At 44.4% G+C, this 19352-nt stretch overlaps 1 protein-coding gene across 1 annotated transcript in view; it reads right to left on the reverse strand.

Annotated features, from left to right (window-relative positions):
- LOC138854016 (calaxin-like) overlaps positions 1–19352 on the reverse strand; it is a 129677-nt gene that overhangs the window by 35910 nt on the left and 74415 nt on the right. Inside the window, exon 5 of the mRNA XM_070094406.1 lies at positions 5241–5365. Coding sequence (XP_069950507.1) covers positions 5241–5365 — 125 coding nt within the window. The remainder of the gene's footprint in view (positions 1–5240; positions 5366–19352) is intronic.

A 19352-nucleotide genomic window follows, 5' to 3' on the forward strand; every position in this document is an offset into this window, starting at 1 on the left:
AGTGGTTGTTGTGTCAGTGGTTGTTGTGTCAGTGGTTGTTGTGTCAGTGGTTGTTGTGTCAGTGGTTGTTGTGTCAGTGGTTGTTGTGTCAGTGGTTGTTGTGTCAGTGGTTGTTGTGTCAGTGGTTGTTGTGTCAGTGGTTGTTGTGTCAGTGGTTGTTGTGTCAGTGGTTGTTGTGTCAGTGGTTGTTGTGTCAGTGGTTGTTGTGTCAGTGGTTGTTGTGTCAGTGGTTGTTGTGTCAGTGGTTGTTGTGTCAGTGGTTGTTGTGTCAGTGGTTGTTGTGTCAGTGGTTGTTGTGTCAGTGGTTGTTGTGTCAGTGGTTGTTGTGTCAGTGGTTGTTGTGTCAGTGGTTGCTGTGTCAGCGGTTGTTTTGTCAGTTGTTGTTGAGTCAGTGGTTGTTGTGTCATTGATTGTTGTGTCAGTGGTTGTTGTGTCAGTGGTTGTTGTGTCAGTGGTTGTTGTGATACAGTGGTTGTTGTGTCAGTGGTTGTTGTGTCAGTGGTTGTGTCAGTGGTTGTTGTGTCAGTGGTTGTTGTGTCAGTGGTTGTTTTGTCAGTTGTTGTGTCAGTGGTTGTTGTGTCAGTGGTTGTTGTGTCAGTGGTTGTTGTGTCAGTGGTTGTGTCAGTGGTTGTGTCAGTGGTTGTTGTGTCAGTGGTTGTTGTGTCAGTGGTTGTTTTGTCAGTTTTTGTTGTGTCAGTGGTTATTGTGTCAGTGGTTGTTGTGTCAGTGGCTGTTGTGTCAGTGGTTGTTGTGTCAGTGGTTGTTGTGATACAGTGGTTGTTGTGTCAGTGGTTGTAGTGATACAGTGGTTGTTGTGTCAGTGGTTGTTGTGTCAGTGGTTGTGTCAGTGGTTGTGTCAGTGGTTGTTGTGTCAGGGGTTGTTTTGTCAGTTGTGTTTGTGTCAGTGGTTGTTGTGTCAGGGGTTGTTTTGTCAGTTGTTGTTGTGTCAGTGGTTGTTGTGTCAGTGGTTGTGTCAGTGGTTGTTGTGATACAGTGGTTGTTGTGTCAGTGGTTGTTGTGTCAGTGGTTGTGCCAGTGGTTGTGTCAGTGGTTGTTGTGTCAGGGGTTGTTTTGTCAGTTGTTGTTGTGTCAGTGGTTGTTGTGTCAGTGGTTGTGTGTCAGTTGTTGGTGTGTCAGTGGTTGTGCCAGTGGTTGTTGTGTCAGGGGTTGTTGTGTCAGTTGTTGTTGTGTCAGGGGTTGTTGTGTCAGTGGTTGTTGTTTCAGTGGTTGTTGTGATACAGTGGATGTTGTGATACAGTGGTTGTTGTGATGCAGTGGTTGTTGCGATACAGTGGTTGTTGCGATACAGTGGTTGGTTATTGTGGTACAGTGGTTGTTGTGATACAGTGGTTGTTGTGATACAGTGGTTGTTGTGATACAGTGGTTGCTGTGGTACAGTGGATGTTGTGATACAGTGGTTGTTGTGATACAGTGGTTGTTGTGATACAGTGGTTGCTGTGGTACAGTGGTTGTTGTGATACAGTGGTTGTTGTGATACAGTGGTTGTTGTGATACAGTGGTTGCTGTGGTACAGTGGTTGTTGCGATACAGTGGTTGTTGTGATACAGTGGTTGTTGTGATACAGTGGTTGTTGTGATACAGTGGTTGTTGCGATACAATGGTTGTTGTGATACAGTGGTTGTTGTAGTACAGTGGTTGTGATACAGTGGTTGTTGCGATACAGTGGTTGTTGTGATACAGTGGTTGTTGTGATACAGTGGTTGTTGTGATACAGTGGTTGTTGTGATACAGTGGTTGTTGTGATACAGTGGTTGTTGTGATACAGTGGTTGTTGTGATACAGTGGTTGTTGTGATACAGTGGTTGTTGTGATACAGTGGTTGTTGCGATACAGTGGTTGTTGCGATACAGTGGTTGTTGTGATACAGTGGTTGTTGTGATACAGTGGTTGTTGTGATACAGTGGTTGTTGTGATACCTGGAGTTTACCTGGAGAGAGTTCCGGGGGTCAACGCCCCCGCGGCCCGGTCTGTGACCAGGCCTCCTGGTGGATCAGAGCCTGATCAACCAGGCTGTTACTGCTGGCTGCACGCAATCCAACGTACGAGCCACAGCCTGGCTGATCAGGAACCGACTTTAGGTGCTTGTCCAGTGCCAGCTTGAAGACTGCCAGGGGTCTATTGGTAATCCCCCTTATGTATGCTGGGAGGCAGTTGAACAGTCTCGGCCCCTGACACTTATTGTATGGTCTCTTAACGTGCTAGTGACACCCCTGCTTTTCATTGGGGGGATGTTGCATCGTCTGCCAAGTCTTTTGCTTTCGTAGTGAGTGATTTTCGTGTGCAAGTTCGGTACTAGTCCCTCTAGGATTTTCCAGGTGTATATAATCATGTATCTCTCCCTCCTGCGATCCAGGGAATACAGGTTTAGGAACCTCAAGCGCTCCCAGTAATTTAGGTGTTTTATCTCCGTTATGCGCGCCGTGAAAGTTCTCTGTACATTTTCTAGGTCAGCAATTTCACCTGCCTTGAAAGGTGCTGTTAGTGTGCAGCAATATTCCAGCCTAGATAGAACAAGTGACCTGAAGAGTGTCATCATGGGCTTGGCCTCCCTAGTTTTGAAGGTTCTCATTATCCATCCTGTCATTTTTCTAGCAGATGCGATTGATACAATGTTATGGTCCTTGAAGATGAGATCCTCCGACATGATCACTCCAAGGTTTTTGACGTTGGTGTTTCGCTCTATTTTGTGGCCAGAATTTGTTTTGTACACTGATGAAGATTTAATTTCCTCGTGTTTACCATATCTGAGTAATTGAAATTTCTCATCGTTGAACTTCATATTGTTTTCTGCAGCCCACTGAAAGATTTGGTTGATGTCCGCCTGGAGCCTTGCAGTGTCTGCAATGGAAGACACTGTCATGCAGATTCGGGTGTCATCTGCAAAGGAAGACACGGTGCTGTGGCTGACATCCTTGTCTTTGTCAGATAGGAGGATGAGGAACAAAATGGGAGCGAGCACTGTGCCTTGTGGAACAGAGCTTTTCACCGTGGCTGCCTCGGACTTTACTCTGTTGACTACTACTCTCTGTGTTCTGTTAGTGAGGAAATTATAGATCCATTGACCGACTTTTCCTGTTATTCCTTTAGCACGCATTTTGTGCGCTATTACGCCATGGTCACACTTGTCGAAGGCTTTTGCAAAGTCTGTATATATTACATCTGCATTCTTTTTGTCTTCTAGTGCATCTAGGACCTTGTCGTAGTGATCCAATAGTTGAGACAGACAGGAGCGACCTGTTCTAAACCCATGTTGCCCTGGGTTGTGTAACTGATGGGTTTCTAGATGGGTGATCTTGCTTCTTAGGACCCTTTCAAAGATTTTTATGATATGGGATGTTAGTGCTATCGGTCTGTAGTTCTTTGCTGTTGCTTTACTGCCCCCTTTGTGGAGTGGGGCTATGTCTGTTGTTTTTAGTAACTGTGGGACGACCCCCTTGTCCATGCTCCCTCTCCATAGGATGGTAAAGGCTCGTGATAGGGGCTTCTTGCAGTTCTTGATGAACACGGAGTTCCATGAGTCTGGCCCTGGGGCAGAGTGCATGTCATTTATCGCCTGTTCGAAGTCATTTGGCGTCAGGATAACATCAGATAGGCTTGTGTTAACCAAATTCTGTGGCTCTCTCATAAAAAATTCATTTTGATCTTCGACTCTCAGTCGAAGGTTGTTAATTATAGTTTTTTGTGGGTTCTGGGCGTTTATTTCAAATCATAAGCATTTGTTGAATGTTTTATTAAGGTTGGAATTTATTATATTAAATGTGTTTGGGGTTATGAGAGTCTACACGTTCAGGGTTGGTTTAGAGGGTGTGTTTGTAATATTTTTTTTAGTGATGGTTGCCTGTGAAGGGGCTTTAGGCTTGCTAAAAGAAGGCTTTAGGCTTGCTAAAAACTGAGTCATATTGGGACTTGAGTAGCTCACTCATTTCCTTGCTGTCATCTGTGTAGGACCCATCTTGTTTAAGTAAGGGCCCAATACTGGACGTTGTTCTCGACTTTGATTTGGCTGTTGTGGTACAGTGGTTGTTGTGATACAGTGGTTGTTGTGATACAGTGGTTGTTGTGATACAGTGGTTATTGTGGTACAGTGGTTGTTGTGATACAGTGGTTGTTGTGATACAGTGGTTGTTGTGGTACAGTGGTTGTTGTGATACAGTGGTTGTTGTGATACAGTGGTTGTTGTGATACAGTGGTTGTTGTGGTACAGTGGGTGTTGTGATACAATGGTTGTTGCGATATAGTGGTTGTTGTGATATAGTGGTTGTTGTGATACAGTGGTTGTTGTGATACAGTGCTTGTTGTGATACAGTAGTTATTACGATACAGTGGTTGTTGTGATACAATGGTTGTTGTGATACAGTAGTTATTACGATACAGTGGTTGTTGTGATACAATGGTTGTTGTGATACAGTAGTTATTACGATACAGTCGTTGTTGTGATACAGTGGTTGTTGTGATACAGTGGTTGTTGTGATACAGTGGTTGTTGTGATACAGTAGTTATTGCGATACAGTGGTTGTTGTGATACAATGGTTGTTGTGATACAGTAGTTATTGCGATACAGTGGTTGTTGTGATACAGTGGTTGTTGTGATACAGTGGTTGTTGTGATACAGTAGTTATTGCGATACAGTGGTTGTGATACAGTGGTTGTTGCGATACAGTGGTTGTTGTGGTACAGTGGTTGTTGTGGTACAGTGGTTGTTGTGGTACAGTGGTTGTTGCGATACAGTGGTTGTGATACAGTGGATATTGTGATACAGTGGTTGTTGTGGTACAGTGGTTGTTGTGGTACAGTGCTTGTTGTGATACAGTAGTTGTTGTGATACAGTGGTTGTTGTGGTACAGTGGTTGTTGTGATACAGTGGTTGTTGTGGTACAGTGGTTGTTGTGGTACAGTGGTTGTTGTGGTGCAGTGGTTGTTGTGATACAGTGGTTGTTGTGGTACAGTGGTTGTTGTGGTACAGTGGTTGTTGTGGTGCAGTGGAGTCACAATCAGACGAACTGTAGTTATTTTCTCATTCCTTAGATCAAATGTAATTAGCTCAGTTTCCCAGACAATGTTAAGGCAAGTGCAGTGGTTGTTTTGCAGTTGCTAACACAAATATCAGGGATAGAAAGCTGTAGTAGGTTGCCTTGTACATGTGAAGCACATATGATGTGTTCCATATCACCAGTACATCAGTACTACAGTAACTACCATGATTGTCTGGAACAACTAACCTGAATGTCTGGAAGAACTGGCCCAAACACTTCCAGCAGCAGAGGCTCAGCATGGACAGCCGTGGAATAATCAGTGAAGCTAACACGACCATCGTGGTCAATGTCCAGCTTCCTGCTCACTAAGTCTGTTGGACGGTCATAAATATTTATATGAGCTTTAACTCCTTAAGGGATTAATGAATAATAGGGACCTTAAAATTTCTCTAAAAATGTGGATGTTCGTTAGATATTTCCCTACAAAATGGGTAACGTGAGTCCACAGAAATGAATTCATAAAAGAAATTGGGGCTACATTTCCCTGTCTTTGTTCATACAGGATTACCTCCCATTTCCCGGGTGCTGAATGAACAATACAAGTTACCATTCGTGATAATGTTGGTGGAATTACCGACAATATGTAAAGTAAAAGGACACAAGTGCAACTAATGTGACATTTTTATTTTGGCAACGTTTCGCTCTCCAGGAGCCACAATAAAAACGCCACGTTAGTTGCACTTATGTCCTTTCACTTTACAAGTTACCATTGCATGACAAAAATGGTAATTATTATATTTATTTCAGTTTCTATGCGTGTCAGGATAGGACTCCAAGTATTCCATAAGCCAGCATCCACTACATCAATGTCAGCCAAATTATCGTCGTTAGTTGGTAAAAAGTTTTCAGTGCAGAAAAACATAAAAATATGGGCAGTGTTAAACTGAGAGTAAGGTACCCACACCACCAACTAGTAACACTAAGAGCAAGGTACCCACACCACCAACTAGTAACACTAAGAGCAAGGTACCAATACCACCAACTAGAAACACTGAGAGTAAGGTACCCATACCACCAACTAGTAACACTGAGAGTAAGGTACCCATACCACCAACTAGTAACACTGAGAGTAAGGTACCCATACCACCAACTAGTAACACTGAGAGTAAGGTACCCATACCACCAACTAGTAACACTGAGAGTAAGGTACCCATACCCAGTGTACAGTGAGAGAATCATAGCAGAAAACGCCAAATATATCTATAAACTCAAGGAAAGTCAGGTTGTAGGTGGCGTTACTCCCCTCAGTGTTGTTGTCAGGAGACAACAACACCACACAACCCCCGATAAATGGAATTGAGGGTGATTTGGAAGGATAAAACCATGGATTAAACCTTTCTGATCTACCAGAATGGAAAGGAGTTAGAAGTTAATTGGTGAAGCCAGACTGTGAGGTGAGATGGGAAGGGGAGTGTGTAATAAGGGGTTAACTGTAAGGGTTGTGTGAAGTTAAGGGAAAAGTGAGCAGTGAAGAGGGTTTTGAAGAGGAAATTTTACTAGTAATTCAGTGGTGATTGCTAAAGCAGATACTAAGTGTACTAGGGACTGGAAAAGAGAAATAAATATTATTGTATATGAGTAAAAGAGCGAAGAGTGAAAATGGCAGGCATTAGGGGGGTACAGGCTGCCATAATTATATTTATATTTCTTCTTCAATTCCATGAAGAAAGAAATCAGTCATGGGGGCTGGAAAAGGTGAATGGAGTAACAGCGCCATGGACAGTAAGAGCCCAACAGTTGCCATCCTACCAGAAAAGTAAATGTCACTATCGCCACAAGGTATGGCAACACCGCATACCCAAACAAAAACAGTGGCACACAGCTCTTATTGTAGCACTCTTAAGTGGTGATATCCAAATTAATCCACGACCTCAAACTATTGTGCAGAGGCAAAACAGACAGATAAATGACGGCGATAATGACGGTCTAGTAGCTAGGAATGATAACCTTAACTCCATATGTAATGCATACATAGGTCAATGTGAGACAATACAGCCATTATTATCTCAAACACTACCAAACAGGTGCATACACTGTACTAAAGTACGCATGAAAAACAGAAAAGGCACCTTATGTAAAATGTGTAAGGGGTGGGTGCATGATGGATGTATGTACAATTATAGCAGCGGTGAGCTACCTGGCTGCAGCGGTGTGAAGTGGTGCTGTCACGCCTCTGTTAACAACATAGGTGCACTGTGAGTGTCAAGATGGCGGTGAGACGCAGGATAAATACTGTAGGCATTGAGCTACTTCAAGGAACGATAACGCCTAGTTCTGCGCAAGTCTTATTGCCAAAGATCATCCGGGAGACATATGGCGTACAAGATAGTGACTTGTATGGTGTAGCATTAAACGGAAGCCAAAGAATATTCGTCAAACTGCTATCAGCTACGGTTTATGAATCGTTAGTCACCAGGTTTCAGGACGTAAGTCTTAACGTCACACCAGCTGTCAGTGTAAGATTGATAGATGTTTCACGGCATTATACGTGGATCAAGTTACGCAACGTTCCCTTTGAGGCGGACGAGGCGGATATAAGGAAAGTTTTTGAGACATATGGGACGGTGCATTATGCTCAACATGGTACGTGGGCGGCAGGTGCCTATGCTGGTTATCCAGAGGGTTCTTTCAACCTCAATATGACGTTGAGGCACCCAATACCGTCCTATGTGTATCTACAAGATTTCAGGACGCAGGTAATGGTAATGTACCCAGGACAACGACGTACATGCCGCCTATGTGGTGAGTATGATCACATAGCGGCGACCTGTGACAAGCGAAGACGTGTGCCTGGACCTGTGGTGGATGTCGCAGCCCCTGCTTCAAAGGTGGCAGGTGAAAAACAAACATCGGATGGAGGGCGTGGTGTTTTGTGGAGCGAGATAGTGGATCGGGCACACAGGACTGGTGGTGAGTTGGAGTCCCTCCCCCAGCTGCCTGATCAGGTGTCGTCTCCTGTGGATAAGGAGGAGCAGCAATTACAGGAGAAGGTTCTCGAGATTGAGGAAGAATTGGTGGAGGTGTTGAAGACTTTGTCACCACCAGAGAGGGAAGTTACATCTGGGCGTGGTGTCATCGGAGAGCCGTCGCTTCCAGAAAGTCGGAGACATGATAATTTGGGACGTGATGGTGGTTTGGAGTCGTCCGTTGAATCATTAAACCATTCTCAGGTAGAGGTGGAGGTTCATCGAGAGGCAACATCTGATCAAGATATGTGTAACATGACGGTCACGAGAAAGAGGGCGGCTACGTCAGATTCTGATGACGTCCTTACGCCTGCACAAAGGCCTGGGAAACAGACTGAGGTGAAGTGTGAAGGTAGTGGTGTAGGTGCTGGTAGCCATGATAGGAGGCACCGGAAGAAGGGGGGAGGGAAAGAGAGCACTCTGAAGGTCTCAAACTTAAATTCAAGCTCTGGAGTTGTAAAGAGTGATGAGAGGAAGCAGGGGTGGAAACTTTAATAGGCCTTAGGTGTATGTCTGTAAATGTTAATGGGTTATGTAGCGGTATGAAGAGAGATTGGTTTCGTAATTTCCTGAACAAATCTAGAGTGGATGTTGTGTTCCTGCAGGAGCACAATTTTAAAGAGGGTAGGGTGTTGGCGGTGGCAGGATTTCGAGTAGTTACCCTGCCATCTCCCCATCTGAAAGGTGGTGTCGGAATTTTAATAAGGGAGACGAGCCCGTTTGTTTTGCAGAGAAGCGAGGGAAGAGGGGGAGGGAGGGTGTTGCGTGTGGATGGGTGGTGGATGGGTAAGCGTGTGTCTTTTGTGAGTGTGTATGCGCCGGCAGAAAATAACATCAAGGTAAAGAATGATTTTGTGTGTGAGGATCTTGTGTTTTTCTTAAGTGCACTGCCAGAGGTAGCAATTGTTGGTGGGGACTGGAATAGTGTAATCAGGGTGGCTGATGTGGACTCAAAAGGGGCTGGATATATGTCTGTGGCTCTTAGGGATTTATTAAGGGATGTTAGGTTACGTGATGCCCTCGGGGGGGGGGGCGGTGTGGGAGACTGAATATACGTTTGTTAGGAGTGGATATGCTGCGAGACTAGATAGAGTGTACCTTTCTCAGGGAGTGGATGTGAAATCTTTCAGTACTGTGGAGGCTACAATGTCAGATCATAGGGCAGTGGTGGTGGAGGTTGGGTGGGGGACGCTCGCGGACATATATAGAAGTTATTGGAAATTAAATATAAGTGTATTAGGTGATGAGGAGGGGTTGGAGGGGTTTTCAGTCCTATGGAGGGAGCTTAGTGTGGAAGAACAGGGAGTGGATGACATTGTGACATGGTGGGATAGTGTTGCAAAGGAAATGATTAGAAAGTTTTATGTGAGAGAAGGAAAACGTATTAATAATTTAAAATATGGACTGGCTAACTATTTAGAGGATAGGTTAAGAGGTTGCTATGGGCGGGGGATAGGTGGGAATAATTTTCCTATGGATGAAATAGCTGAAATAAAGGGGAGGTTGAGGGTGTTGCAAAATGAAAGGTACCAACACCACCAACTAGTAACAATGAGAGTAAGGTACCAACACCACCAACTAGTAACACTGAGAGTAAGGTACCAGCACCACCAACTAGTAACACTGAGAGTAAGGTACCAGCACCACCAACTAGTAACACTGAGAGTTAGGTACCAACACCATCAACTAGTATCCCTGAGAGTAAGGTACCCACACCACCAACTAGCAACACTGAGATTAAGGTACCAACACCACCAACTAGTAACACTGAGAGTAAGGTACCAACACCAACTAGTAGCACTGAGAGTAAGGTAACAGCACCACCAACTAGTATCACTGAGAGTAAGGTACCCACACCACCAACTAGTAACACTGAGAGTAAGGTACCAGCACCACCAACTAGTAACACTGAGAGTAAGGTACCAACACAACCAACTAGTAACACTGAGAGTAAGGTACCAACACCACCAACTAGTAACAATGAGAGTAAGGTACCAACACCACCAACTAGTAACACTGAGAGTAAGGTACCAACACCACCAACTAGTAATACTGAGAGTTAGGTACCAACACCATCAACTAGTATCCCTGAGAGTAAGGTACCACACCACCAACTAGCAACACTGAGATTAAGGTACCAACACCACCAACTAGCAACACTGAGAGTAAGGTACCAACACCAACTAGTAGCACTGAGAGTAAGCTAACAGCACCACCAACTAGTATCACTGAGAGTAAGGTACCCACACCACCAACTAGTTACACTGAGAGTAAGGTACCAACACCACCAACTAGTTACACTGAGAGTAAGGTACCAACACCACCAACTAGTTACACTCAGAGTAAGGTACCCACACCACCAACTAGCAACACTGAGAGTAAGGTACCAACACCACCAACTAGTAACACTGAGAGTAAGGTACCAACACCACCAACTAGTAACACTGAGAGTAAGGTACCAACACCGCCAACTAATAACACTGAGAGTAAAGCACCCACACCACCAACTAGTAACACTGAGAGTAAGGTACCAACACCGCCAACTAATAACACTGGGAGTAAGGTACTTACATCACCAACTAGTAACACTGAGAGTAAGGTAACAACACCACCAACTAGTAATACTGAGAGTAAGGAACCAACACCACCAACTAATAGCACTGAGAGTAAGGTACCAACACCACAAAGTAGTAACACTGAAAGTAAGGTACCAACACCAACAACTAGTAACACTGAGAGTAAGGTACTAACACCACCAACTAGTAACACTGAGAGTAAGGTACCTACATCACCAACTAGTAACACTGAGAGTAAGGTACCAACACCACCAACTAGTAACACTGAGAGTAAGGTACCAACACCACCAACTATTAACACTGAGAGTAAGGTACGAACACCACCAACTAGTAACACTGAGAGTAAGGTTCCAACACCACCAACTAGTAACACTGAGAGTAAGGTACCAACACCACCAACTAGTAACACTTAGAGTAAGGTACCAACACTACGAACTAGCAACACTGAGAGTAAGGTACCTACATCACCAACTAGTAACACTGTGAGTAAGGTACCAACACCACCAACTAGTAACACTGAGAGTAAGGTACCAACACCACCAACTAGTAACACTGAGAGTAAGGTACCTACATCTCCAACTAGTAACACTGAGAGTAAGGTACCAACACCACTAACTAGTAACACTGAGAGAAAGGTACCTACATCTCCAACTAGTAACACTGAGAGTAAGGTACCAACACCACCAACTAGTAACACTGAGAGTAAGGTACCTACATCACCAACTAGTAACACTGAGAGTAAGGTAGCAACACCACCAACTAGTAACACTGAGAGTAAGGTACCAACATAACCAACTAGTTTCACTGAGAGTAAGGTATTAACACCACCAAGTGGCAACACTGAGAGTAAGGTACCAATACTTCCAAGTAGTAACACGGAGAGTAAGGTACCAACACCACCAACTAGTAACACTGAGAGTAAGGTACCAACACCACGAACTAGTAACACTGAGAGTTAGGTACCTACATCACCAACTAGTAACACTGAGAGTAAGGTACCAACACCTCCAACTAGTAACACAGAGAGTAAGGTACCAACACAACCAACTAGTTATACTGAGAGTAAGGTACCAGCACCTCCAAGTAGTAACACTGAGAGTGAGGTACCAAAACTACCAATTAGTTACACTGAGAGTAAGGTACCAACACCACCAAGCAGTAACACTGAGAGTAAGGTACCAACACCACCAAGTAGTAACACTGAGAGTGAGGTACCAACACTACCGACTAGTAACACTGAGAGTAAGGTACCAACACCACCTACTAGTAACACTGAGAGTAAGGTACCAACACCACCAACTAGCAACACTGAGAGTGAGGTACCAACACAACCAACTAGTAACACTGAGAGTGAGGTACCAACACCACTAACTAGTAACACTGAGAGTAAGGTACCAACATAACCAACTAGTTTCACAGAGAGTAAGGTATTAACACCACCAAGTGGCAACACTGAGAGTAAGGTACCAACACTACCAAGTAGTAACACTGAGAGTAAGGTACCAACACCACCAACTAGTAACACTGAAATTAAGGTACCAACACCATGAACTAGTAACACTGAGAGTTAGGTACCTACATCACCAACTAGTAACACTGAGAGTAAGGTACCAACACCACCAACTAGTAACACTGAGAGTAAGGTACCAACACCACCAACTAGTAACACTGAGAGTAAGGTATCAACACCACCAACTAGTAACACTGAGAGTAAGGTACCAACACCACCAACTAGTAACACTGAGAGTAAGGTACCTACATCATCAACTAGTAACACTGAGAGTAAGGTACCAACACCACCAACTGGTAACACTGAGAGTAAGGTACCAACACCTCCAACTAGTAACACTGAGAGCAAGGTACCTACATCTCCAACTAGTAACACTGAGAGTAAGGTACCAACACCACCAACTAGTAACACTGAGAGTAAGGTACCTACATCTCCAACTAGTAACACTGAGAGTAAGGTACCAACACCACCAACTAGTAACACTGAGAGTAAGATACCTACATCACCAACTACTAACACTGAGAGTAAGGTAGCAACACCACCAACTAGTAACACTGAGAGTAAGGTACCAACACCACCAAGTAGCAACACTGGGAGTAAGGTACCAACACCACCAAGTAGTAACACTGAGAGTAAGGTACCAACACCACCAACTTGTAACACTGAGAGTAAGGTACCAACACCACCAACTAGTAACACTGAGAGTAAGGTACCAACACCACCAAGTAGTGACACTGAGAGTAAGGTACCAACACAACCAACTAGTAACACTGAGAGTAAGGTACCAACATCTCCAACTAGTAACACTGAGAGTAAGGTACCAACACCACCAAGTAGTAACACAGAGAGTAAGGTACCAACACAACCAACTAGTTATACTGAGAGTAAGGTACCAGCACCTCCAAGTAGTAACACTGAGAGTGAGGTACCAACACTACCAATTAGTTACACTGAGAGTAAGGAACCAACACCAAACAGTAACACTGAGAGTAAGGTACCAACACCACCAAGTAGTAACACTGAGAGTGAGGTACCAACACTACCAACTAGTAACACTGAGAGTAAGGTACCAACACCACCTACTAGTAACACTGAGAGTAAGGTACCAACACCACCAACTAGTAACACTGAGAGTAAGGTACCAACACCACCAACTAGTAACACTGAGAGTAAGGTACCAACACCACCAACTAGTAACACTGAGAGTAAGGTACCAACACCACCAACTAGTAACACTGAGAGTAAGGTACCTACATCATCAACTAGTAACACTGAGAGTAAGGTACCAACACCACCAACTGGTAACACTGAGAGTAAGGTACCAAAACCTCCAACTAGTAACACTGAGAGCAAGGTACCTACATCTCCAACTAGTAACACTGAGAGTAAGGTACCAACACCACCAACTAGTAACACTGACAGTAAGGTACCTACATCTCCAACTAGTAACACTGAGAGTAAGGTACCAACACCACCAACTAGTAACACTGAGAATAAGATACCTACATAATCAACTACTAACACTGAGAGTAAGGTAGCAACACCACCAACTAGTAACACTGAGAGTAAGGTACCAACACCACCAAGTAGCAACACTGGGAGTAAGGTACCAACACCATCAAGTAGTAACACTGAGAGTAAGGTACCAACACCACCAACTTGTAACACTGGGAGTAAGGTACCAACACCACCAACTAGTAACACTGAGAGTAAGGTACCAACACCACCAAGTAGTGACACTGAGAGTAAGGTACCAACACAACCAACTAGTAACACTGAGAGTAAGGTACCAACACGTCCAACTAGTAACACTGAGAGTAATGTACCAACACCACCAAGTAGTAACACAGAGAGTAAGGTACCAACACAACCAACTAGTTATACTGAGAGTAAGGTACCAGCACCTCCAAGTAGTAACACTGAGAGTGAGGTACCAACACTACCAATTAGTTACACTGAGAGTAAGGTACCAACACCACCAAGCAGTAACACTGAGAGTAAGGTACCAACACCACCAAGTAGTAACACTGAGAGTGAGGTACCAACACTACCAACTAGTAACACTGAGAGTAAGGTACCAACACCACCTACTAGTAACACTGAGAGTAAGGTACAAACACCACCAACTAGCAACACTGAGAGTGAGGTACCAACTCACCCAACTAGTAACACTGAGAGTGAGGTACCAACACCACTAACTAGCAAGACTGAGAGTGGGGTAGCAACACTACCAAGTAGTAACACTGAGAGTGAGGTACCAACACTACCAAGTAGTAACACTGAGAATAATGTACCAACACCACCAAGTAGTAACACTGAGAGTAAGGTACCAACACCACCAACTAGCAACACTGAGAGTGAGGTACCAACACCACTAACTAGCAAGACTGAGAGTGGGGTAGCAACACTACCAACTAGCAACACTGAGAGTGAGGTACCAACACTACCAAGTAGTAACACTGAGAGTGAGGTACCAACACTACCAACTAGCAACACTGAGAGTGAGGTACCAACACTACCAAGTAGTAACACTGAGAGTGAGGTACCAACACCACCAACTAGCAACACTGAGAGTGAGGTACCAACACCACCAACTAGCAACACTGAGAGTGAGGTACCAACACTACCAAGTAGTAACTCTGAGAGTGAGGTACCAACACTACCAAGTAGTAACACTGAGAGTGAGGTACCAACACCACCAAGTAGTAACACTGAGAGTGAGGTACCAACACCACCAACTAGCAACACTGGGAGTGAGGTACCAACACCACCAACTAGCAACACTGAGAGTGAGGTACCAACACCACCAACTAGCAACACTGAGAGTGAGGTACCAACACCACCAAGTAGTAACACTGAGAGTAAGGTACCAACACCACCAACTAGCAACACTGAGAGTGAGGTACCAACGCTACCAATTAGTAACACTGAGAGTGAGGTACCAACACCACCAACTAGCAACACTGAGAGTGAGGTACCAACGCTACCAAGTAGTAACACTGAGAGTGAGGTACCAACACCACCAACTAGCAACACTGAGAGTGAGGTCCCAACACCACCAAGTAGTAACACTGAGAGTGAGGTACCAACACCACCAAGTAGTAACACTGAGAGTGAGGTACCAACACTACCAAGTAGTAACACTGAGAGTGAGGTACCAACACTACCAAGTAGTAACACTGAGAGTGAGGTAGCAACACCACCAACTAGCAACACTGAGAGTGAGGTACCAACACCACCAACTAGCAACACTGAGAGTGAGGTACCAACACTACCAAGTAGTAACTCTGAGAGTGAGGTACCAACACTACCAAGTAGTAACACTGAGAGTGAGGTACCAACACCACCAAGTAGTAACACTGAGAGTGAGGTACCAACACCACCAACTAGCAACACTGAGAGTGAGGTACCAACACCACCAACTAGCAACACTGAGAGTGAGGTACCAACACCACCAACTAGCAACACTGAGAGTGAGGTACCAACACCACCAAGTAGTATCACTGAGAGTAAGGTACCAACACCACCAACTAGCAACACTGAGAGTGAGGTACCAACGCTACCAATTAGTAACACTGAGAGTGAGGTACCAACACCACCAACTAGCAACACTGAGAGTGAGGTACCAACACCACCAACTAGCAACACTGAGAGTGAGGTACCAACACCACCAACTAGCAACACTGAGAGTGAGGTACCAACACCACCAAGTAGTAACACTGAGAGTGAGGTATCAACACCACCAAGTAGTAACACTGAGAGTGAGGTACCAACACTACCAAGTAGTAACACTGAGAGTGAGGTACCAACACTGGAGTTTACCTGGAGTTTACCTGGAGAGAGTTTCGGGGGTCAACGCCCCCGCGGCCTGGTCTGTACAGGCCTCCTGGTGGATCAGCGCCTGATCAACCAGGCTGTTGCTGCTGGCTGCACGCAAGCCAACGTACGAGCCACAGCCCGGCTGATCAGGAACTGACTTTAGGTGCTTGTCCAGTGCCAGCTTGAAGACTGCCAGGGGTCTGTTGGTAATCCCCCTTATGTGTGCTAGTAACACTGAGAGTGAGGCACCAAAACTACCAAGTAGTAACACTGAGAGTAATGTACCAACACCACCAAGTAGTAACACTGAGAGTGAGGTACCAACACCACCACGTAGTAACACTGAGAGTAAGGTACCAACACTACCAAGTAGTAACTCTGAGAGTGAGGTACCAACACTACCAAGTAGTAACACTGAGAGTGAGGTACCAACACCACCAACTGGTAACACTGAGAGTAAGGTACCAACACCTCCAACTAGTAACACTGAGAGCAAGGTACCTACATCTCCAACTAGTAACACTGAGAGTAAGGTACCAACACCTCCAACTAGTATATTGTGTTTATATTGCCAGTGTGTTTATATTGCCACCTCCAACTAGTAACACTGAGAGTAAGGTACCTACATCTCCAACTAGTAACACTGAGAGTAAGGTACCAACACCACCAACTAGTAACACTGAGAGTAAGATACCTACATCACCAACTACTAACTCTGAGAGTAAGGTAGCAACACCACCAACTAGTAACACTGAGAGTAAGGTACCAACACCACCAAGTAGCAACACTGGGAGTAAGGTACCAACACCACCAAGTAGTAACACTGAGAGTAAGGTACCAACACCACCAACTTGTAACACTGGGAGTAAGGTACCAACACCACCAACTAGTAACACTGAGAGTAAGGTACCAACACCACCAAGTAGTGACACTGAAAGGTACCAACACAACCAACTAGTAACACTGAGAGTTAGGTACCAACACGTCCAACTAGTAACACTGAGAGTAAGGTACCAACACCACCAAGTAGTGACACTGAGAGTAAGGTACCAACACAACCAACTAGTAACACTGAGAGTAAGGTACCAACACGTCCAACTAGTAACACTGAGAGTAAGGTACCAACACCACCAAGTAGTAACACAGAGAGTAAGGTACCAACACAACCAACTAGTTATACTGAGAGTAAGGTACCAGCACCTCCAAGTAGTAACACTGAGAGTGAGGTACCAACACTACCAATTAGTTACACTGAGAGTAAGGTACCAACACCACCAAGCAGTAACACTGAGAGTAAGGTACCAACACCACCAAGTAGTAACACTGAGAGTGAGGTACCAACACTACCAACTAGTAACACTGAGAGTAAGGTACCAACACCACCTACTAGTAACACTGAGAGTAAGGTACCAACACCACCAACTAGCAACACTGAGAGTGAGGTACCAACACAACCAACTAGTAACACTGAGAGTGAGGTACCAACACCACTAACTAGCAAGACTGAGAGTGGGGTAGCAACACTACCAAGTAGTAACACTGAGAGTGAGGTACCAACACTACCAAGGAGTAACACTGAGAGTAATGTACCAACACCACCAATTAGTAACACTGAGAGTAAGGTACCAACACCACCAACTAGCAACACTGAGAGTGAGGTACCAACACCACCAACTAGCAACACTGAGAGTGAGGTACCAACACTACCAAGTAGTAACACTGAGAGTGAGGTACCAACACTACCAAGTAGTAACACTGAGAGTGAGGTACCAACACTACCAAGTAGTAACACTGAGAGTGAGGTACCAACACTACCAAGTAGTAACACTGAGAGTGAGGTAGCAACACCACCAACTAGCAACACTGAGAGTGAGGTACCAACACCACCAACTAGCAACACTGAGAGTGAGGTACCAACACTACCAAGTAGTAACTCTGAGAGTGAGGTAAGAACACTACCAAGTAGTAACACTGAGAGTGAGGTACCAACACCACCAACTAGTAACACTGAGAGTGAGGTACCAACACCACCAACTAGCAACACTGAGAGTGAGGTACCAACAACACCAACTAGCAACACTGAGAGTGAGGTACCAACGCTACCAATTAGTAACACTGAGAGTGAGGTACCAACACCATCAACTAGCAACACTGAGAGTGAGGTACCAACACCACCAACTAGCAACACTGAGAGTGAGGTACCAACACCACCAACTAGCAACACTGAGAGTGAGGTACCAACACCACCAAGTAGTAACACTGAGAGTGAGGTACCAACACCACCAAGTAGTAACACTGAGAGTGAGGTACCAACACTACCAAGTAGTAACACTGAGAGTGAGGTACCAACACTACCAAGTAGTAACACTGAGAGTGAGGCACCAACACTACCAAGTAGTAACACTGAGAGTAATGTACCAACACCACCAAGTAGTAACACTGAGAGTGAGGTACCAACACCACCAAGTAGTAACACTGAGAGTAAGGTTCCAACACCACCAAGTAGTAACACTGAGAGTGAGGTACCAACACCACCAAGTAGTAACACTGAGAGTAAGGTTCCAACACCACCAAGTAGTAACACTGAGAGTGAGGCACCAACACTACCAAGTAGTAACACTGAGAGTAATGTACCAACACCACCAAGTAGTAACACTGAGAGTAATGTACCAACACCACCAAGTAGTAACACTGAGAGTGAGGCACCAACACTACCAAGTAGTAACACTGAGAGTAATGTACCAACACCACCAAGTAGTAACACTGAGAGTGAGGTACCAACACCACCAAGTAGTAACAGTGAGAGTAAGGTTCCAACACCACCAAGTAGTAACACTGAGAGTAAGGTTCCAACACTACCAAGTAGTAACACTGAGAGTGAGGTACCAACACCACCAAGTAGTAACACTGAGAGTGAGGTACCAACACCACCAAGTAGTAACACTGAGAGTGAGGTACCAACACCACCAAGTAGTAACACTGAGAGTGAGGTACCAACACCACCAAGTAGTAACACTGAGAGTGAGGTACCAACACCACCAAGTAGTAACACTGAGAGTGAGGTACCAACACTACCAAGTAGTTACATGATCCTCGACATAGTTACACCTAAGTGTATAAAAATTTCTCTTATAATATAAACACAGGAAAGTTGCTAAGATAAAGACGCAAATATTTGAAAATATAAAACCAGAAAGTTGAGTAAACTCATTAATTTATTAACGTCATAAATTCGGGAATATTTAACATTTCTCAGTTTTTCTTATCATATCTTTATTCTCCTTAAAATTCTCTTCAATCTTATAACAAAATAGCTAATTTTTATTTCTTAAGAAACTTTAGTTTTCTTACTTATATCTATGAAATAGAAAATTATTATCTATACAGCCTAAAGTTAACAGAAGTAACATTATACTTCTTATCAACA

This window comes from Cherax quadricarinatus, chromosome 46 (assembly GCF_038502225.1).
Source record: "Cherax quadricarinatus isolate ZL_2023a chromosome 46, ASM3850222v1, whole genome shotgun sequence".
Lineage (NCBI taxonomy): Eukaryota > Metazoa > Arthropoda > Malacostraca > Decapoda > Parastacidae > Cherax > Cherax quadricarinatus.